Here is a 23,647-nt window from a genome sequence, read left to right on the forward strand (position 1 = left end):
CTTTCTGCACAAATTAACTTTAACTTTAAAACACTTTTTAGAGATAATGACTAAGTATTGTTTCCGTGTTTGTACCCCGCTTATTTTTTTCAGGCAAAGCGGACATAACAATTTCAAGGCTGAAAGAAATGAAAATAAATGTTAAATTGTTGCAGAAATTGTTTCTTTCTAAGAAATTGGGCTAAAATCAGATAAAATCGCCATGGGTAAGCCTTTCATTTTGATATTGGCTAAAAGTAGAAAAACATTGCAAAGGTTAAGACTTCCATTATGGATGAAAGTGGGCTGAAATCAGATGAACTCGCACGGGGTAAGCCTTGTATGTTTTAATGAATAAGGGCTTAAATCAGATAAAATCGTAAGGGGTAAGCAGTGCCTTTTTGACGAGTTTGGTATGAAATCCGATAAAATTGCAAGGGGGTATGCCCTGCATTTTTTATGAATTGGGGCTAGAATTTAATAAAATTGCATGGGGTGAGCCATGAAATTTTTGATGAATTTGGGCTAAAATCAGATACATTCGCAATGGGTATGCAGTTTTGACGAATCTGGGCACATGTTATTTATAATTGCATTTTCGATGAATAAGGGATAAAGTTAGATAAATTCGCAAGCATGAGCCTTGCATTTTTGACAGACTTTGTATAAAACCAAATAAAATCGCAAGGGGTAAGCCTTGCATTTTTGATGAATCTGGGCTTAAATTAGATAAAATAGCAAGGGGTAAGCCTTGCATTTTTGACGAATCTAGGCTGAATTAGATAAAATCGCAAGGGGTACGCCTTGCATTTTTGATGAAAAATTTGATAAAATCGCAAGGGGTAAGCCTTGCATTTTTGATGACAATTTGATAAAATCGCAAGGGGTAAGCCTTGCATTTTTGATGAATCTGGGCTAAAATTAGATAAAATCGCAAGGGGTAAGCTTTGCATTTTTGATGACAAATTTGACAAAATCGCAAGGGGTAAGCTTTGCATTTTTGATGACAATTTGATAAAATCGCAAGGGGTAAGCCTTGCATTTTTGATGAATCTGGGCTAAAATTAGATAAAATCGCAAGGGGTAAGCTTTGCATTTTTGACGAATCTGGGCTAAAATTAGATAAAATCGCAAAAGGGTAAGCTTTGCATTTTTGATGAATCTGGGCTTAAATCAGATAAAATCGCAAGGGGTAAGCCCTGCATTTTTGATGAATCTGGGCTTAAATCAGATAAAATCGTAAGGGGTAAGCCTTGCATTTTTGATGAATCTGGGCTCAAATCAGATAAAATCGTAAGGGGTAATCCCTGCATTTTTGATGAATTGGGGCTAAAATTTAATAAAATTGCATGGGGTGAGCCATGAATTTTTTTATGAAGTTCGGCTAAAATCAGATTCATTCGCAATAGGTATGCAGTTTTGACGAATCTGGGCAAAAATTATTTATAATTACATTTTCGATGAATAAGGGCTAAAATTAGATAAATTGCATTCTCGACAGATTTTGTATGAAACCAAATAAAATCGCAAGGGGTAAGCCTTGCATTTTTGATGAAACTGGGCTAAAATTAGATAAAATAGCAAGGGGTAAGCCTTGCATTTTTGACGAATCTGAGCTAAAATTGATAATATCGCAAGGGGTAGGCCTTGCATTTTTTATGACAAATTTGATAAAACCGCAAGGGGTAAGCCTTGCATTTTTGGAGAATCTGGGCAAACAATTTGATAAAATCGCAAGGGGTAAGCCTTGCATTTTTGATGAATCTGGGCTAAAATTAGATAAAATCGCAAGGGATAAGCTTTGCATTTTGACGAATCTGGGCTAAAATTTGGTAAAATCGCAAGGGGTAAGCCTTGCATTTTTGACGAATCCCGGAAAAAAAAATTGACAAAATCGCAAAAGGTAAGCCTTGCATTTTTGACGAATCTTGGCTAAAATTAGATAAAATTGCAAGGGGTAAGCCTTGCGATTTTGATAAATCTGGGCAACAATTTCATGAAATCTCAAGGGGTAAGCTTTGCATTTTTGATGACAAATTTGATAAAATCGCATTGGGTAAACCTTGCATTTTGAACGAATCTGGGCTAAAATAAGATAAAATCGCAAGGGGTAAGCCTTGCATTTTCGATGAATCTGGGCAAAAACTTTGATAAAATCGCAAGGGGTAAGCCTTGCATTTTTGCCCAGATTCATCAAAAATGCAAGGTTTACCCCTTGCGATTTTATCAAATTTTAGCCCAGATTTATTAAAAATGCAAGGCTTACCCCTTGCGATTTTATTTCATTTTAGCACAGATTCATCAAAAATGCAAGGCTTACCCCTTGCGATTTTATCAAATTTTAGCCCAGATTGGTAAAAAAATGCAAGGCTTACCCCTTGCGATTTTATAAAATTTGTCATCAAAAATGCAAGGCTTGCCCCTTGCGATTTTATCTAATTTCAGCCCAGATTCATCAAAAATGCAAGGCTTACCCCTTGCGAGTTTATCTAATTTTAGCCCAGATTCGTTAAAATTGCATGGCTAACCCCTTGCGATTTTATCTAATTTTAGCCCAGATTTGTCAAAAATGCTAGGCTTACCCCTTGCGATTTCATCAAATTTTAGCCCAGGTTCATCAAAAATGCCAGGCTTACCCCTTGCGATGTTATCTAATTTCAGCCCAGATTCATCAAAAATGCAAGGCTTACCCCTTGCGAGTTTATCTAATTTTAGCACAGATTCGTTAAAATTGCATGGCTAACCCCTTGCGATTTTATCTAATTTTAGCCCAGATTCATAAAAAAGCGATTTTATTAAATTTGTCATCAAAAATGCATGGCTTACCCCTTGTGATTTTATCTAATTTTCGCCCAGTTTAGTCAAAAATGCAAGGCTTACCCCTTGCAATTTTATCGCATCTTAGCCCAGGTTTTATCAAAAATGCAAGGCTTACCCCTTGCGATTGTATATAACTTTAGCCTAGATTTGTTAAAATTGCAAGGCTTACCCTTTGCAATTTTATCTAATTTTAGCCCAGATTCGTCAAAAAAAGCAAGGGGTACCTTTTGCAATTTTATCTAATTTCAGCCCAGATAAGTCAAAAATACAAGGCTTACCTTTTGCGATTTTATCAAATTTTAGCCCAGATTCGTCAAAAATGCAAGGCTTATCCCATGCGATTTTATCTAATTTTAGCCCAGATTCTTAAAAAATGCAAGGCTCACCCCTTGAGAGTTTATTTTTTTTTTTGCCCAGATTCATAAAAATGCAAGGCTTACCCTTGCGAGTTTATCAAATTTGTCATCCAAAATGCAAGGCTTACCCCTTGAGATTTTATCAAACGTTAGCCCAGATTCATCAAAAATGCAAGGCTAAACCCTTGCAGGTTTATCATATGTTAGCCAGCCCACGTTCGTCAAAAATGCGATTTTATCTAATTTTAGCCCAGATTCGTCAAAAATGCAAGGCTTATCCTTTGCGATTTTATCTAATTTTAGCCCAGATTCGTCAAAAATGCAAGGCTTACCCTTTGCAATTTTATGTAATTTTAGCCCAGATTCGTCAAAAATACAAGTCTTACCTTTTGCGCTATTGTCAATTTTTTGCCCGGTTTCGTCAAAAATGCAAGGCGATTTTATCTAATATAGCCCAGATTCATCAAAAATGCAAGGTTTACCCATTGCGATTTTATCAAATTTTAGCCCAGGTTTATTAAAAATGCAAGGCTTACCCCTTGCGATTTTGTCTCATTTTAGCACAGATTCATCAAAATGCAAGGCTTACCCCTTGCGATTTTATCTAATTTTAGCCCAGATTGGTAAACAAATGCAAGGCTTACCCCTTGCGATTTTATAAAATTTGTCATCAAAATGCAAGGCTTGCCCCTTGCGATGTTATCTAACTTTAGCCCAGATTCGTTAAAATTGCAAGGCTTACCCCTTGCTATTGTATCTAATTTTAGCCCAGATTTGTCAAAAATGCTAGGCTTACCCCTCGCGATTTTATCAAATTTTAGCCCAGATTCGTTAAAATTGCATGGCTAACCCCTTGCGATTTTATCTAATTTTAGCCCAAATAAAAAAAAAAAGAGATTTCATTAAATTTGTCATCAAAAATGCAAGGCTAACCCCCTTGCAGGTTTATCAAATTTTAGCCCAGGTTCGTCAAAAATGCGATTTTATCTAATTTTAGCCCAGGTTCGTCAAAAATGCAAGGCTTATCCTTTGCGATTTTATCTAATTTTAGCCCAGATTCGTCAAAAATGCAAGGCTTACCCTTTGCAATTTTATGTAATTTTAGCCCAGATTTGTCAAAAATACAAGGCTTACCTTTTGCGCTTTTGTCAATTTTTTGCCCGGATTCGTCAAAAATGCAAGGCTTACCGCTTGCGATTTTATCTAATTTTAGCCCAGATTCTTAAAAAATGCAAGGCTTACCCCTTGCGATTTTATCAAATTTGTCATCAAAATAGCAAGGCTTACCCCTTGCGATTTTTATCTTTTTTTTTTGGCCCAGATTCATTAAAAATGCAAGGCTTACCCCTTGCGATTTTATCAAATTGTCATCAAAATGCAAGGCTTATCCTTGCGATTTTATCAAATTTTAGCCCAGGTTCATCAAAAATGCGAGGCTTACCCCTCGCAATTTTATCTAACTTTAGCCCAGATTCGTTAAAATTGCAAGGCTTACCCCTTTGCGATTTTATCTAATTTTAGCCCAGATTCGTCAAAAATGCAAGGCTTACCTCTTGCGATTTTCCTAATTTTAGCCCAGATTCGTCAAAAATGCAAGACTTACCCCATGCGATTTTATCAAATTTGTCATAAAAAATGCAAAGCTTACTCCTTGAGATTTCATAAAATTGTTGCCCAGATTTAGCAAAATCGCATGGCTTACCCCTTGCGATTTTATCAAATTTTAGCCCAGATTCGTCAAAAATGCAAAGCTTACCCCTTGCGATTTTATCAAATTGTCATCAAAAATGCAAGGCTTACCCCTTGCGATTTTATCAAATTTGTCATCAAAAATGCAAGGCGTACCCCTTGCGATTTTATCTAATTTTAGCCCAGATTCGTCAAAAATGCAAGGCTTACCCTTTGCTATTTTATTTGATTTTAGCCCAGATTCGTCAAAAATGCAAGGCTTACCTGTTGCGATTTTCCTAATTTTAGCCCAGGTTCGTCAAAAATGCAAGACTTAAACCATGCGATTTTATCAAATTTGTCATCAAAAATGCAAAGCTTACCCCTTGCGATTTTATCTAATTTTAGCCCAGATTCATCAAAAATGCAAGGCTTACCCCTTGCGATTTTATCAAATTTGTCATCAAAAATGCAAGGCGTACCCCTTGCGATTTTATCTAATTTCAGCCCAGATTCGTCAAAAATGCAAGGCTTACCCATTGCTATTTTATCAAATTTAAGCCCAGATTCATCAAAAACGCAAGGCTTACCCCTTGCGATTTTATTTGGTTTTATACAAAATCTGTCAAAAATGCAAGGCTCATGCTTGCGAATTTATCTAACTTTAGCCCTTATTCATCGAAAATGCAATTATAAATAATATGTGCCCAGATTCGTCAAAACTGCATACCCATTGCGAATGTATCTGTTTTTTAGCCCAAATTCATCAAAAATTTCAGGGGTCACCCCATGCAATTTTATTAAATTCTAGCCCGAATTCATCAAAAATGCAGGGCATACCCCTTTGCAATTTTATCTGATTTCATACCAAACTCGTCAAAAAGGCACTGCTTACCCCTTACGATTTTATCTGATTTAAGCCCTTATTCATTAAAACATACAAGGCTTACCCCGTGCGAGTTCATCTGATTTCAGCCCACTTTCATCCATAATGGAAGTCTTAACCTTTGCAATGTTTTTCTACTTTTAGCCAATATCAAAATGAAAGGCTTACCCATGGCGATTTTATCTGATTTTAGCCCAATTTCTTAAAAAGAAACAATTTCTGCAACAATTTAACATTTATTTTCATTTCTTTCAGCCTTGAAATTGTTATGTCCGCTTTGCCTGAAAAAAATAAGGGGGTACAAACACGAAAACAATACTTAGTCATTATCTCTAAAAAGTGTTTTAAAGTTAAAGCTAATTTGTGCAGAAAGTTAGTTAGAGTGAAGACCAGGCATTCAGGGGACTCAAAGTCTGATCGAAACCAGCGTGGTGATCACCCATTAGAACCCTTAAGGGATGGCTAGTCCCGGCCCCTCCTTTACTTTCCGACCCGGGATAATCATCCTACCCTAATTTGGGGAGAGACATGACGGACCCCAATCACTTACTGGTGCTAGCAGTAAAAGTCATGTCCCTATGGTACGGGGCGGGATTCGAACCGGGTCTCCCAGCTCTGGAACGCACGCAAGCGAACGATCCAGTGCACTGTGTCACCAAAGTGCCCGTTGGTGTTAGGAGGTGATTTTAAACACTACTTAAATAATGAACTGCTATGCCGACTTAGTAAAAGAAAAAGATTGGTAGCATTGGGATTCGAACCCGGGTCAGTACCATTAAAAGCCCTCCTCTAACCGTATAGGCTACGGTTCCCTTATGTACTTTACTGAAAAATAATGCATTGTAATGCATCGGAGCAGAAAAAGATGAGTGTCGAAGTGATAATGTACTGAATTTAAGTGAACAGCGCCGTCTCCGAAATATGATTGTTCTTTTAAGTTTTCCCCTTTTCTTGGTTTGATCAAGTGATCACCCAGAAAAGAGGGTATTGTGTTTTTCTCTTGGGTTGATTTTTGATAAAATCCTAATGGGTTTAGCTTTGGTTTGTTGTCGATATTATTGTTCTAAACTAAAAAGAAATATATTTAAAGTGCTGTAATAGTGGCCTTTATTTTGATGTGGCGGTTCTTATATCATTCGTGTAATTCTTTACATGCCATCTTTTGTTTTAATTTTCACAACAACTATTAGAATTTTGTGTAAGGAATAGTGTTTACATTTTTACCTTTTTACGAGCAAGGTCTGGGAGGGCACATTTGTTTTGATGACAGTTTTTGTGACTTTTGCCTTTCCCTGGACGGCCTATGCTTGCTTGTAGGATGTTTGTATTGTCCGAAGAATTATATAAATAAATAATAAATAGATATTGGGCTAAGTTTGGTACAATTTCAAGGTGTATAGAAGTATCGAGTCTTTGTCAACATGGGCTCAAACTTGATTAGATATAAAGTGTCGATATTGGAATGAATTTTAATAAAATCCCAAGGGAAAGAATGTGAGTTCAGTGAAATTTTATGAGGTCACAAAAGGTAAAGGCCTTAAATTTCTTGTCAAAATTTGTCTCGAAAACCGATACAAAACTACAAGGGCAACTGTATCAATTTGTGTCGAATACGAGTTGAATTTTGATAAAATCACAAGGGGTAAGCCCATAAACTCCCTTTTTAAGGTTTCCCTTCATTATGATTTCATCAACTGATTACCTCGATAAACAGGGAAAAGGAGACAGCAACTAAAAAAACGTTTGACACACGATACCAGCAACTAAAGAAAAAGTAATTTATTAAAGCATTAATGAAAATATTCACAACAATCTGTTCTCTCAAGAAAATTTAATTCTATAGAATTAAGAGATCGGCCCAAACGTATGCATAACAAGGAGGTACACAAATATTGCTTCATTTTAATTACAAATAACTACAAGATTAAAAACCACATTATTTATTTATTAAAAGTCTCGTGTAGGTTGAGATTAAATTATTATTGTGTTTGAAAACCCTGTTGGGCCTACTATAGGCGCCCGGCCTCTGCTGGAAAAAAAATCACACAAGTGTGATGATGGTGTGGGGTGGGGTGAGGGGTGGAGGGGGGGGGGGGGTGATCTTAAAACCAAGGTAAACACCACCACGTCCTGATACAATTAACAGATGGCTGGAATGATTCCATTTTTTTTTAAGAGGGTTGGTTGGTTTTGGCTGTGTTGAACCGGAAGACGTGTACATGTAGCAGGCTGTGTATAATGGGTATGCAATTTCCCCTGAGCCTATTTAAAATACCAACAATACTTGGAACTTAATCCCCATTAGACAAGTGGAATAGTCCAGTCTAGGGCATCAAGGACCGTCAACTCGCTCTGTGCACTGCAAGTGGGGGAAAACCATACACAATGTACATTGTAAAACATAACTTGAGGCTTATGCAGAAGGACCTGAGACTCGTGTAACGACTAATATTATGATTAAGTAGGTAGGTTTATGAAAGAGGTAGCTGAGATTTAAAGCCAAAAGCCACTTTCGGAACAGAAACAAAAATCCACAGATTTACAAATAACTTACAGGGTTTACAGAAGGTAATGGTCAGAGACTTCTCTTGAAATATTATTCCATGAAATGTTTTACTTTTTGAGAAAACATTAAAACAATTATCAATTCTCGATATCGAGAGTTACGGATTTATTTTAAACACATGTCATGACACGGCGAATTGTGCGGAAACAAGGGTAGGTTTTTCCGTTATTATCTCCCGACTCCGATGACCGTTTGAGCCTAAATTTTCATCACAGGATTGTTATAATAATTATATATAAATTGTGATACACGAAGTGTGGGCTTGGACAACACTGTTTACCGAAAGTGTCCACTGGCTTTAAGCAAAACATTTGGTAGTAGTTGAATTTTAAACATGGATACATGTAGTAGTCGAGCACACATTAGAATAGCACACCAAAGTAGTATTTAAATGACGATCAAAATAGTATAATAACTCATTTAAAAAATGATTGTATAAATCGCAAACTACAAATTAAGGCTGCTGATGGTTGTGTAGTGTCCACCTCTCCGATTGTTATTGCGTATGGCAGTCTGAATCAGAGTTAGTAGACCTTATAATTGTACCACCATCTTGGTCATGTTCCCTGTATCCAAACACACAATGTATGCTAACATTCATTGTAAACAAAAAATCAGACTAGTTTGCCGTCCTGCCTCGGTTTGGCGACGTTGATGTGATTGGGAGAAATGAAGATGGCGGCAGCAAAGGTCTAGTCCCATCGCTGCAACAAAGGAACAGCTCCATTCCGTATACAAAACAAAACCCACAATATGCAGATTTATGCAAATTAACATGACCTGTATACGAAGCTGATTGGTAGCTGAGTTCTCCTTTCGGGGCCTGCGTCGTGTCAGTGTCTCTGAAGCGATCAGAACCCCACAATATGCAGATTTATGCAAATCAACATGAACCGTAGCGAAGCTGAGTGCTTGGTGCGTTCTCCTTTTGGGCTCTGCGTCGTGTTAGTGTCTCTGACACCCAATCAGGAGCGATGACGAAACTGCGTCTATAGGAGGGCTGTGACCATCTGAAGAAGCTATTCTCGTGGGTGTAGTCGCCCAGTGACTTGGAGATCGGCTGCCGACGCACCGGGGGGCGCAGTTCGATTTTCTGGGTGTAGTTTCTTGGCAATGGTGCCTCAGATCGTCTTTGAAGAAAACAAATTTGAGTGAAACAACAAATTAGACATTCGTTCACCTCTGGTTCAGGAATGATCGAACACTAATAACATCATCAAACAAAATTGTTCTTGTGTAGGGAAGGACATAATGAAAGCATTACTGGTAAAGGGTGTGTAAGAATGGTTCGTCGTGTCGCCCCTCAGTACCAAAAGTGGCTTTCGGTACACTGTGGGCTCTTGAGAACTTAAATACAGTCCCAATTGTCAAGACGGGGTTCTGCATATACATATTATAGTAAACTTTTTATTCCTTTTACCTTTTTGGCTTCTGCCTTTGGCTGCCATGGGACATTAATAGGATACTTTGCAACGCTAGGTGGCAGCAGACTTACCGCAGGTAAATGTCCATTGTTTACGTAGTTCTGAGCACGCACACATTATAAAAAACAATGGATCTACCCAGTAAGTCTGCTGCCACCAAGGGTTTCGAAAGTCCCCTATAATATGTAAATGAATAAACCATAATGAGTACATTGTAAATGAATGAAAAGGATGACTGCGGTATATTTCTGAAACAGCGCTTTATACGGTCTTTTAAAACCAATCATCACTGCAGTCCTGCCATGTCAAGAAGTCTTAAGCCGCATCCGAATTGTCCGCTACAGCTACGGCTACGACTATTGCTAAGTGTGTTGCTAAGGACGCCATATTATAACAATTATACCTCAACGCATGATGAGGCGGAAATCTAGCCGCAGTCGTAAGCTGTAGTCGCTTATTTGGACACGGCCTTATTGTAATTGAGAGAATATCTAAATATTATTTCTTACTCAATCTTCTGCTCCACCTGCCGCATCCACTCCTTGGCAGTGGCGTCCATCTTCCCTTCCCGTTCGGGAATGGGCTTCTTTGGTGCTGGGGATGGTGGTACGTAAACATGAGTTGCCGATGGTATTCTGTTTGCTTTATGACCATTCTGCTGCTTCGGACTTGGGCGGCTCCTAGGTCGCAACTCCTCGGGAGTTTGTGGTTTTTCGCCCCCATTGAGAGTCTTGAGCATATGGAATGCTACCTCTTTTTCTATGGAAATAAGTTGGTACAATACAAATTAGCCATCAATCAGTAACGAGCTTGAGTTTGCTGTGGAGAAAACTGTTCCACCGTTGCACTGTTTTCACAGAAAACAAAGGTAAACCTTTCAGACTAAAATTAAACAATTATATGTTTTTATCCTTACAAACCTCCTTTATCATCACTTTGCTTTGTTCTTTTAACGGTAATTTCACAATGTTTAGAAATGTTGCAGTCCACAAGAGTTCTGTGGGAACACTTTGAAACGAGGAAAATATAGGTAAACGAGGTCCGTCATTTACCATAATCTGTTGCTCCTTCCATCCATGATTTCATTCGAGGATGGACCATCATCTTCTGGGTTAGAACAGGCCCTGCTGTCTTGGGACGCTACAGAGAAAGGATGGCACAAGACAAACTTGTTATTCTTGTAAGGGTTATTTTCTTTCTGAAGATGTGATAAAGCCATGGCCGAATAGGCGGCTACGGCTATGGCTTCGGCTAGCTTTCGGCGTCATCATGCGTTGAAGTATACACCAATAAGGGCGCGCTCACTATGGAAATTAGATGTTTTCCACGACGACTTCGACATTTTCCTTGACATGACATCAGGATATACCAATGTTGACCACTGACCACAAATATGTGCACCCAAATAGATCCCGAATCATCTTTAAAACGATGCATGTGTACCTACTTGTGCCGAGTTTTGTGCACAAAGAATTGATAAAATCGTTTCCCTTTTCTCTTTTTATGTGAATTGAATGCCTTCCTCGACAATCTATTCAATTTCCCTGATAGCTACATGGTACTATAACGATTTTCTTCGTTCTTGATTTTTTTTTTATATTTAAATTAGAGCAAGTTAACGGGCAAGTTGCCTTCGTGTTTGGCGCTTTGGTCTAAGAGTTTTCTAAATGAATACAGTTGAAATATATATATATAATAATATTGTTTTTCTGTTTATTTTAAGTCTTTTGGATTATCCATGTCTCTTTTACATTAGCTGATAATCGTTTAGCAATAATTTCTGCTTAGGCCTAGCTCTTAGAAATTGGTTCCTGATGTTAAAGACTCAAGGCACACGGCAATCACACACGTATTAATCTACCATACCTGAAGCTTAACCATCCCCCGTATATCGGTTTCACTCGACCCTTCAACATCTTCCCAATCATCTGCATTCGAGTCGTCTTCACTGTCCGCCTGTTATTTTTCATTAATAGCAAAAGCCGGAAGAAAACACAGCAAACAATCGATTGTTAGTTAATGTTAATATTTATGTTTTTCAAACATGTGTTAATATTGCATGCATTTTAAATGTTTTTAACATATTTTTTAAAGAGTATGGGTTGGCGAAAGAGGTTGTTTTGCATGTGGTGGTTGATGTTTATTTGTCGTTAAAGCCACAAACTTTTGTGCATGAAATGTAGTTGTTTTGCATACTGATCAGTCAGTGCCATTTAGAGCTATCATGTGGGAGCCATAGGGGCCTACCCCTAGTATACATGGTCCTTGGTGTCACTTTGGGGGTGATATCCGCTTAAAACGGTTCTTCTAGCTAATTTTTTTTTTTAGAATTAAAAGTTAACAACAAAGCAGATTTAAATACACTGCGTCTAAATCGGCCATTGTTCCTAAACCTATAGCCCAATGGCTTGATTGCCAACATATTAAATGACAACATCAGAACAGAATGTGCACATGACGTCACTCCATTATTCAGCAGTTCTTGAAAGTTGTGTGCATGTGAAGTTTGCGAGCAATTGTGCGTTTATTGAAACTTTACAGATAAAGCTTATACGTGTAATGGTAATTTGAAGCAATGAGATTCACTGTAAGCAACGCTAAGATGTGCCGTATTCATGGTATGCAACTCTTATAATGCGAAAACGTAAGAAAGTGTTTCCTTTTCTTCTTGACGGTGAGGGAGGGTGGCAAAAGGTAGGTTTGAAATGTGGTGCGTCTATGGCAGTAGTAAATGAATGTACACAATTTTATAGATAACGCTTAGACTAATATGCGGCGATGAGATTCTTTAGAAAGCATTTTTGAGATAATATGCAGGTTTTCGTGGTATGCAACTCAGAGATGCGAAAGCGTAGAAGGTGTTTCCTTTACTTATTGACGTAGAGGGCGGATGGCAAATGGCGGATTGCAAAGAGTGAAGAGGGTTAGAAATGCGGTGCGTTTTATGGCATTAGCAAATACACACGATACAACCAATAGTTGTCAACCAAATAAGCTTAGTATTCTGCAGCAAAGCGATTTCTATAGAATGTGCAGGTCTTCGTGTACATGCAAAACTCAAAGTTGACAAAGCTGTAAGACGGTGTTCATTATGGCGAAGAGGTGTGAAGGGCAGTTGCAATTCAGAACGAGCGAAATCACAATTTGTTCAAAGAAACTTGCCTGACTATAAACAGATTCTTGATATTCGTCCACGAATCTATGCTGTTTTAACAAAATGTAAAACGCAACAAAATAAAGTAGGGTCCTAAAACTTAAATTCAATGAAACTCTAACACCAACAGTTCAGAATTTACCCGGATTCCAGGCCCAAGGCTTTGTTCATAATATTTGTTAAAAAAAATGGGATTTTAACTCGAAGTCTGCATCAATCCGGTTGACCCATTCCGGATCACGATGACACCGACTCTGGGTCACACTGAATCAGTTTCGGGCCAGGCCCCACGGGACCCGAATCCGCGTCAATTCTGAAATGGAGCTTGTTAGAGTCTAACACAGCACTTCACACTTGTCATTGAAATATTGCAATGCCAAAAAAGAAAACAGAGATTTCAAACCAATCGGTAAGTGTTGGCTTGGACACTCACCTTATCAAGGAGCGGTGCGGACTTACTCCGGCGATGCAGGACGTGTTTGCGAGCAGCTCCTACGGTTGGAGTGGGCGGGGTGTGGGCTCTCTTTAGACCGGCAAGTCCGGGGACGTTACCTGGTGGAGTGAATGGGTTATGTGAGTGATGTTCAATTGTGTTAAAGTGTTGCATACAAGTTTCACTTGTGGATTTCATAAAGCAATACAATTCATCGCAAGACAATAATTATCAGTACTACCATAGTGATTCGTAATATGACACCACACCTACGATTGATTTGCAGTTGGTTCTTTGTGAAATCGTCCCCTGGTCCAGTGGTTGGACTGTAGGACAAGTCTCGTGGGCTCGAATTTATCAAGCTATCACCGATTTCAAAGAAATCTATACACGTATTGACAAGAATACGTGTTGTCGAGTTTTACTGACATTTGCAATTCATGATCGAAGTTTGCATTATAGAGACTGTTGCTAACTTGGTGTTTATATTGGGTGCGTTCGTTTAGCTTCCCTGGGTTGACCCAGCGGTGCTCACTCGGTTGAGCCCCTGACAAGAGCTAAACGAACGACCACTCACCGCTCTCGTAGTGAAGTCATGCACTTGGGGCCAGCCCCCAAGTGACCCACTCCACAAACAGGGTACTGGGGGCTGACCCGGGTGAGCCCCTGGAATGACGTCAAAGCTATTCGAACGCACCGGGGGCAGCAGGGTCGACACATGGAAGCTAAACGAACGCACCCATTGTGGGAGCTTTCCAAGCTCTCTTGAAAAGAAGACCATCCATAAAACAAAATTACCCACATTTACCTGTATTGGCAACCCATTGGTCTGGAGGCGCATCGGGTTTATGAACCACTCTAAAGCGAATGGACTTGGATGAGTTTTGTAATTTGGCTGGTATCCTGACTATGATTTCTTGCTCATCTTCCTGCTCCGGAACCTCATGGTACGTCTTAGCGGCCTCCTTGTAGCTGTTCCCACCTGTAAAGAGGAAGTAAATGTTAGAGGTTTTCTAATTCAATTTCAACAAACACCGGCATTTAATTTCGTTTGAAAATGAATGTTCCGTTTTTTAAAGTTTTGATTAACTTTGTTTTACAAACTGTGTTTATTTAACGTGTCTTTAAACTTATACAGGGTTTGAAGATAATGATGGTGGAAAGCTTCCCTTCAAATATTACTTACTGAGGTGCTGTAGTTTTTGAGAAAATGAGTAAAACAATGTAATGAACATACGTTTGTAAATGCTTCACATAATTTTGGTATCATGAGACGAAAATTATTTCTATGACATTGTTTTACTCATGTTTTACTCACCCAAAAACTACAGCACCTCAGCACGTAATATTATCAGGTAAGCTTTCTACTATCATTATCTTCAAACTGTGTAAGTTTAGTGTAAATCTGTGGACATTGTGTTTTTTGTCCTACAAAAAGTACATACATGTACACCCGTTATTGGACGAAAGTGATTTTTATTGGTACATGTAAGATGGGTTATACTACTAACCGCCTTTAATTTATAAAGTTTTCTGATGATGTGTGTTGTTACGAATAATGAAGGTTACCCGCATACTGAAGTTAAATGGATGATGGCAGCATGCAGTCAGTGCATTAAATTAATAGTTAAGAGCATATCATGATGAAGGAATCTAAAGATAGTATCTAAACTCAGCTACAAGGAACATGAAAGATCGAGTTAGAAACAGTTTGAAAATATCACACAAAGTATAAATAGATATCGTCACTACGTCTCAAAATGATAGCTCAATGTCAACTTGTTGACAAAAAGTGTGCAGTGAACATTCCATGACATTTTGTTTAGGCAAGACAGGCTATAGGATTGTTATGTGAAATGTTTTACATTTTATTGTGTACAGTTTCCCGCCTAAATTGTTGACGACAATTTGCACACTTTTGCAATTTTACATAAATAGTCAGTTTTGAACGTTTCGCTAATTCAGCTGTGTACACTTTGTGCTTACAGATATTGCAAACAAATGATGTAATCCCGTCACCAGTAACAACATAATGTAACCCATGTTAACAAGCTGTAGAGCATACAAATCCGCTTAAGCAGTATAATCGTGCTTACCAGAAGCAGGGTAGCAACCAACATTTTGTATGCGAGTCCACAAGTTGTGACTTGTACCCAACTTATTTCTGCTTAGGAAATTATCTCGAACAGATCGTTTTGCTTAAAAGCTTGGTGAAAGTGGGTTTATCTTAAAGGCAGTGGACACTTTTGGTAAATATTGTCAAAGACTGGCCTTCACAGTTGGTGCATCCCAACATAAATGCATAAAATAACAAACCTGTGAAAAATTGAGCTAAATCGGTCGTCGAAGTTGTTAGATATATTAATGAAAGGAAAAAAAAAACCCTTGTCGCACGCAGTTGTGTGCGTTTAGACGGTTGATTTCGAGACCTCAAAATAAATCTAAATCTGAGGTCTCGAAATCAAATTCGTGGAAAAGTACTTCTTTCTCGAAAACTATGGCACTTCAGAGGGAGCCGTTTCCCACAATGTTTTATACCACCAACCTTTCCCCATTACTCGGCATCAAGAGAGGTTTTATGCATAAAATTATTTTGAGTAACAACCAAACGTGTCCACTGCCTTTAACAGGTACAAGGAAAGTTAGTAAGAAGCCTTGATGACACCAGTTAGCAGAAAAGTTGAGAAAAATGAGGCTCAGTTTTTTTTCTCCAGCAAACTTACGTTCACGCTTTAGCTGTTTATGATCCTCTTTCCTGACTTTGTCTAGCTTGACTAAAGTGGGCTTGACAAAACCCTCTAAGAGGTCAACCTTGGGAGCTGAGAGCAAAGAAAGATTGACCCAGGTCAAAGGTCAATTCCAAAAATTAACCTGCTTATAATGTTACTCTGGTCTTAAGAAATTACTGGGTTTTTGCTATTGCGGAATTTTATTCTGGCGTTTAAACTGCAGTATCCAAATCATTTTTGTTGTGAACTTCGGCACAGAAGATTCACTCATTTCATCTCCTCGTTTTCATTCAAAACACTTTATTACCAAGTTACTTCATAAAAATTTGTGATTCTAAAGTCAATACCGACCACATGAGTAATCTGTGAACGTGGTGGAGCCGTAAACAGTTTTTTTTTTTTTTTTTTTTTTTTTTTAGTGTCGTTTCTTGGGTCATTGTTCGGAGTGGGGTAGAATTGGTGTGAGGCAGGGTCTATGGAGGGAGAGATAGAGGGCAAGCAGGGGGTCATCTTCATACCTCTGTTGTATCTGCCATTATTGGGTGTGATCGATCGCTGTTTCATCGGATCCCTGCCGCTCCGAATCATCTTATCCATGTAGGTATGCACGGCATTCTGCACCTTGTTTCTTAGAATCTGCTCCTTGTCTTGTTCAACGAGGTTCTTCGGCATCAGGAAATCCTGAAAGATGAAGTAACAAACAAAAGGACAGGGCGTTAAAAAGGGCCAGATTAAAATATAACGCGTCTCGTCTTGTCCGCTCTATTCAAGTACGGCTGCCATCAAGTACGATTTATAAGTGTTTACCAAATTAGGTATTCCAGTCAGACGCTTAAGGGGAATCCGCCATCTTTGATATAAAAAAAAAAGGAAAATGGGCAACCTCCTTCCCTTTTCAAAAAGCCCAGACTGGAAACAGTGTTTTGTTTTTACATGACCTAATCGATGGGTGTGCACTAAAACATGGGTGTAGGAACATGGAGGAAGGATTAAACACAGTATACTCAGATTTAAGAGAGCATAATCGATGTGACTTATAGAGTAAAAGAGGCCAGTTGACAATGTGAGACAAATGAGTAGTAACTTGAGTGACGCATTGCGGTGTGGCTTAGGGAGGGGTGGGTGTATGTGTCTATTTAGAACCGCCGTGTGACGTCATGGTCACATGTCATAGCTCAACAATAGGCTGCACAAAAAGTACACGGGCATACAATGATGCGCTAAATAGTTGATACAGCCCATCTTCTCCAAAAAACTTACAGGTCAGAAATGACCAGGGGTCTTTGTCAAAATGACCCAAACTGGGTCAACTGACGTAGGCCTCGAATTGAAATCCCAATTTGAAACCAATTTCTGTGTCAGCCTGACCCAGGAATGGTTCAGCCATTAATTTCACCAAACTCTTCCTAACTTAGAATTAATCTTTAGACTTAGGAAGAGCTCAGTTCCGTAACCATAGACGTTAGGACGCATTGAACCCATCCTAAGTTAGGGTTAGGACGAGTTAAACTCGTCATAACTCGAGATAGGATTAATCCTGCGTGAAATCGGCTGCAGGCCCCTCTCGCTGTCCGGAATCTGCGAAATTCTGATCGGGAAGTTGTTTTTCCATTTTTGTTTTCCTTTTTAATCTTTGGACACGAAAAGCATAGTTCAGGGAAGTACATAAGTTTCTGGGGTTCATTTGAAACTGCGATCCAAGAATAATTTATCCTATATGTTTTATTGTACGATGCTATAATGTGGGTACAGCGGTCTCTGCCAAGCCTCGTCACACATTATCATACCATAGGCCTACTCACACTTTACAAAACCCTATCCCATGCTTGTACAATTGTATTAATTCATCAATTATGGCCAGCTTACAGGCAATTTACACCATTGGTAATTACTCAAAATAATGATGAGCATAAAACCTCTCGAAATCAAGCATCTGAAAGCACACAACTCCGTGTGACAAGGGTGTATAATGAGATACACCAAGTGAGAAGACTGGTCTTCAACAATTTACCAATAGTGTCCAGTGTCTTTAGTCGATCACTTCAGTTAGCATATAAAAACTAACTTGGTATCGAGGTGTGCATGGCTTGTTCTCTAAAACAAACCACGTTACTAAGCAAATAATACTGATCAATTTGTCTAGCCTAAAGCAAACATCACCGGGTATCTTGTTCTAGTCTCTCACCGATAATCTTATCTACTGACCTAAAAGATGAAGCTTAATGGATCGATTTTACCGGCGAGACCAGAATGTGACTGCCTCGGGCTACAACCTCATCGTTTTCGTTCACCTTTTATCGAATTATAGTCTAGTCGAAACACCTACACAATGTTGCCGTATACCAGTCGTTAACATCGTGAATTATAGTACGGTCACACGTGTAAAGGCACTGGACATTGGTAATCACTCAGAATTATGCAATTGCGAATAACCAGGCTTAAACTGGATAGTTTGCATTAACCATGGAGGAATAAATTAATCCTCCATGAATCCTCCGTGCATTAACAAAGCTGTGGTTCTGGACCCTATTCTGGTCTCGAATCGCCCATAAAAATGCATATTTCTCCCAAATCTGGCTATAAACAGCATCCTTGGTTTGGAAAAAAGGCTTTTGAAAACAACTGTCTTCTTTTTCTCTTACATGTAGGTTGTTATTTGACGATGATTTGCGACTGTTGAAGAACACACGTACTCTTGACTACCGTTATACGGGCGTTCTCTAGAAACCTTGATGTGTGTTGTCGTGATGTATTTATTAAATTTCTCAAAGTTTTGACTCCGTTGTTGCTTCGCTATCACAACATTAGCTTACTGTTCGACCAAGCCGTTGACTTCAGGAGATCCTTTGTACAACAACTTTACACAGGTACAAACACCCCTTAAAGGCAGTGGGCACTATAACATAATGTTTAGCATAAAACCTTACTTGGTAACGAGTGGTGTCAGGACACTTCGTACCTTTGCCACTTCGTACCCTGGACACTTCGTACCTTTTTAAGGGTACGAAGTGACTTTGGACACTTCGTACCTTGGACACTTCGTACCTTCTTACAAGACACTTCGTACCTTCTTACAAGACACTTCGTACCTTCTTTACAAGACACTTCGTACCTTCTCACGAGACACTTCTTACCTTTGTACTAATTCACGATTTCTGCATGATTACTTTGTGATCGGATGATTATGAAATAATAGCAAATCAAACCAACTGCTACTATTTTGTTGGGACCAAGAAGCTATTTTGACGATTGCGTGAATTTAAAAATATTTGTAAAAATATTGGCGGAAGATGTTGTCCCCTGGTAATTAACTTATACAAAATATTAATTTCACATTAAAAATGACATTCACAATGATATTCAAACAAAAATTATAATTCATTAAGTATTATTAATTGTTATCTCAACGAACATTCAATTATTGAGGAATACACATAAATGAAGGTACGAAGTGACTCGGCCGAGAGTACGAAGTGACTCAGCTGATGGTCACTTCGTAGCCCTCCCATGGTGCGAAGTGACCAATTTGGTTAAAAAAAAATGGCCTAACTTTGGCTTTTCCCGACAACTCACTGGAGCTGCCAAAAATTCGAAGGAGATTGGGAATGTTCAGACGAACAGAGACTTTGTATAAAACATCCCATAAAATGTTTCTGCCTGAAATGTCATACTTAATGAGAAATAATTTTTTTTAACTTTGCGTTTGGAGTTTATTGCTCAGTGAGCATTTTGTTCATGTTTTTGTTGCATTAATGTCATGCAAAAAATAATGTGTAATCGGTTTTCACTTTTTTTGTTCTCGTGACCCAGATGGCCGATCAGTTTATGAATATGGTGGATTATATATAGTGCTTACACTGCAAGTTAACTGTTTTGTTAGCAAAACCAATTTTGTAATGTTAACAAATCTTGGTTTTTACCCATACACCAATGTGCGTTAGTACTCAGGACTTTCCCGAGTCCAGTGAAAATATCATAGGCGTAATACTCGGGTGGGATTCGAACCCCCGACCCCTGTATTCTAGAGCAGTGTCTCACTAATACAGCAGCCAGTGTACTGTGACATAATGACAAAAATAACAGAGAAACTCTAAACAATTCAATCGAAATATGAAACACATCATGCTGCTTCATATCATTGTTGCGGTGTTTATAATTGTTATTATCATAATTATTGTTTGTGTTTTTTTACTGGATCAAACAATTTCGGTGGCTTTTACTCAATGTGTTTGATTGATTATATATTCATCTTTTTACTTGTACATGTATCTTTATTGTTTTATGATAATTTTTTATGGATCTTAATTTTGGACCTTTTAATTATTTAGTTTTTGTGGTTAAAATTGTTGTTGTTGTAAAGCGCCTGGGAGCATTTTTAATGGATTTGGCGCTATATAAATGTTTATTATTATTATTATTATTATCATTATTTTTATTAAATTAAAATAGTCAAACACAACTCTCAATCTCAAAACATATCAACCGAAGTGGTGTTATCTGTTAAACAATCCATCGTATTTATATATAGCGAATGAATTGGTGTGGAAACTCAGCAACAGTTGCGAGGCTCCCATTGACAAATCAACCATGAAAGGAAACGAACAAATAAAGAAGAATAAAATGATTGCGATCAAAGTCCGCTAATAACCGATTGGTCTCATGTAATTGGTGTTAGGCTTGGTCTCCAGACGCTGTGATTTTACGAATGGAAATGATTGAAATTACGTGTCGCACTAAATACTGACAACTCACGACCCCCACGACCCCTCACGACAACAAAATTCAGGGTAAAAAACACATTTTTACAATTAAAAAAACTTTTTTTTCAACAGTTTGAAGATGATTTAGATGCATATGACTCTTGTGCACATATTTAACGGTTGACTTATGTTCAAATGTTCTGTTAAAGTGCATTTAAAAATTGTTGTCGTGAGTTGTCGTGAGGGGTCGTGAGTTGTCGGTATTTAGTGCGACCGGAAATGGGTTTCGGGTCTTTCGACTGACTGGAGCCGTCAATATTCTAAGTGAATTACAAAATGTGCCGTCGTATAATGTCTGATTGAGCAGGTGCCAGCGATAATTAATAGTTTTGTAACATCTCGTGGAGGTACGAAAGCATTACGAACTGCAGTTGTTGCTTGAGGGCAAGTTTATCAGGAATATCGAGAGGAAATTCATGGTTTTACGATTCTGTTTCGGCAATACATCAACTGTCTGAAGGTTGGGCAATTTGATGTGCTCAATGTTATTCCAGAGAATTATACTATACGAAATTACGCTGTATGGACCGATTCATATCTGTCAAAAACAAAATAAAAATGTTTTTACATTTTTAGTTGTTCATTATGTTATTAATTTAAAAGCTCATTATATTTTTAAGGAAAAAAAATATATGTAGTCACCCTGTGAGGACAGCCATGTATAAAACTTTTTGGGAGGAGAATGTTGGTTCTGGAATCGGTGTGGTCTCCATTGTGGATGTAATATCATGAAAGCATGAAACATGAAAAGTAACCATTCAAACAGCAGTGTTTATTATTGTGTTTTTTTTGTCAGTTTGTTAGATGACAACAATTATTAATCTCTTCCTACCGAGTTTGGATGCGGGTTGTTCCTCCTAAACGCAGACGACGGTCTGAGGCCAGCCTGCTGGAAGATCTTAGGTTTTCGTTTACCGAACTCATCCCTGTATTGAGTGTCTCCGGCAAACTTCTTCCCTGGTGGGAGGAAGGGCATGGTGGCTCGGTGTTCCTGGTGACCCCCTGGCTAACTTGGAGTGGGTAGCTGCTTGTGAATGACAACAAAGTTGTCCGGCTTTCCTTCGTGGACCTTGATATCTTCTTGGCAACAGAGTGAGTCCAAAACTGTGTGTTGTGTTTACATACTCAAGATAGTCTACGGACGCTGTTTTAAGTCTAGTGCCCGTTGTTCCGCTAACGCAGAGCACAGTTTGTCAAAGAACTCTTCTACTTTTCCATCAAGGTTTCACGAATCCTTTTTCTCTCAACCCAGACAGAAAACTTGTTGTGGAAACACACCAAAACGTGGGCTCACTTCCACCCAGCCAGACAGTGCAAGTTCATGATACAAAAGTTCCCCTAGCTGGCGTATCATTTACCTACATGTGACTGTTCGGCCACCGACTGTTCGGCCACCGACGATAAGCAACCCCAATTGACTGACGACGAGAGAGGACGGGGTACCAGCCCGTAACAATCAGGCGTCCCCACCGTCGTCAAGCACTGCGTAGGGTAAACGAAGTCGTTGACGACGCAGGGAATTTGGGCGTATCGATCGGGCGATCCACTTGGCTGACTCGGGCAGCCCCCTGCCGTTGTTGTTGTCGCGGTTTCTTTTGTGAGATTTCAATGTCTTTACGTAACGTGAGATTCAATCTGAGTTTACTTTTTGCCTGTAACTGTTTGTGTCCATCATGTTCCTGGTTTGACGGTTCTTTGTGTTGGGATTCAGTGATTGTAAATAGGCAGTGGTAGTAGCAACCAAGGACCTTGGGCGGAGGCGAGGGCCTTCAACGTAAAGCGGCACACGGGCACGTACAAATTTACAAACTGGACAGGTCAATTTTTATTCTTCATTAACGAGAACAAAAGCAAAATCGACTAAAAGTGCTTTTCAACAAATAAAGATAGAGGCGCTTCACAAAAATTAACTCCGCGAGAAAGATGAAAACAAATTCCCGACACATTAAAACGTTATAAGTAGGCCTCAACAGTTCGAACACAACTCAAATCGCATTTAATAAGTTTAGTAGGCATTTATTTTAGTAATGTATGCTAATTTATTGCTCTTTGATTATTGTTCTTTTCTCAAAGTGCATTGGTATTAATATGTCAGTTCTGAAATGCGTTGTATACAAAAAGTGGCTATTATTATTACTGTTATTTTATCGGGTGAACTAGTGTTGCTTTATTTTTACTGCCTGTTAGCATAATTTAGATTGCTCTATAATTGTTATACAATTCTTTCATTCGGATGAACATGCCCCCCAAAAAAAACTTATGGACAATTAAATCGACTTTGATTTACTTAAATTAATTCTCAGTCGACGACTAAGCCTGAATAAAGATTTGAGTGGTAACTAGTTGTATATATATGTCTTAAAGGCAGTGGACACTATTGGTAATATTGTCAAAGAACAGTTTTCTCACTTGGTGTATCTCAACATATGCATACAATAACAAACCTGTGAAAATTTGAGCTCAATTGGTCGTCGAAGATGCGAGATAGTAATGAAAGAAAAAAAAACCACCCAAGTCGTATGCTTTTAGGTGGTTGATTTCGAGACCTCAAATTCCAAATCCGAAAATTTGAGCTCAATTGGTCATCGTCGAAGTTGCGAGATAGTAATGAAAGAAAGAAAAAACACCCAAGTCGTTTGCTTTTAGGTGGTTGATTTCGAGACCTCAAATTCTAAATCTGAGGTCTCGAAATCAAATTCTTGGAAAATTACTTCTTTCTCGAAAACTATGTCACTTCAGAAGGAACCGTTTCTCACAATATTTTATACTACCAACCTCTCCCTATTACTTGTCACCAAATAAGGTTTTATGCTAATAATTATTTTGAGTAATTGCCAATAGTGTCCACTGCCTTTAATAATTAAGGTTTATA

The 23,647-nt window shown here is 38.5% G+C and overlaps 1 protein-coding gene across 1 annotated transcript; it reads right to left on the minus strand.

The window, feature by feature from the left end:
* Nucleotides 1-8,744: 8,744 nt before the first annotated feature.
* Nucleotides 8,745-21,751, minus strand: LOC117296078. The gene is made up of 9 exons (XM_033778948.1): nucleotides 21,608-21,751; nucleotides 16,534-16,696; nucleotides 16,010-16,105; nucleotides 14,095-14,268; nucleotides 13,257-13,405; nucleotides 11,566-11,655; nucleotides 10,752-10,839; nucleotides 10,209-10,458; nucleotides 8,745-9,405 (listed from the first exon to the last, which is right to left on the minus strand). Exons 1-9 carry the CDS (start codon nucleotides 21,749-21,751, stop codon nucleotides 9,159-9,161), a joined length of 1,401 nt encoding a protein of 466 aa, XP_033634839.1. The 3' UTR covers nucleotides 8,745-9,158.
* Between the last annotated feature and the right edge of the window lie 1,896 nt (nucleotides 21,752-23,647).

Source organism: Asterias rubens, chromosome 10 (genome assembly GCF_902459465.1).
Source record: "Asterias rubens chromosome 10, eAstRub1.3, whole genome shotgun sequence".
NCBI lineage: Eukaryota > Metazoa > Echinodermata > Asteroidea > Forcipulatida > Asteriidae > Asterias > Asterias rubens.

Coding starts and splice junctions, on each gene's coding strand:
- LOC117296078 (XM_033778948.1), bottom strand. CDS start 21,751: ATGCCCTTCCTCCCACCAGGGAAGAAGTTTGCCGGAGACACTCAATAC. Junction 10,840..11,565: donor GGGGGATGGTTAAGCTTCAG/GTATGGTAGATT, acceptor CTTTCTCTGTAG/CGTCCCAAGACAGCAGGGCC. Junction 9,406..10,208: donor CAGGTGGAGCAGAAGATTGA/GTAAGAAATAAT, acceptor TTTTCTTCAAAG/ACGATCTGAGGCACCATTGC.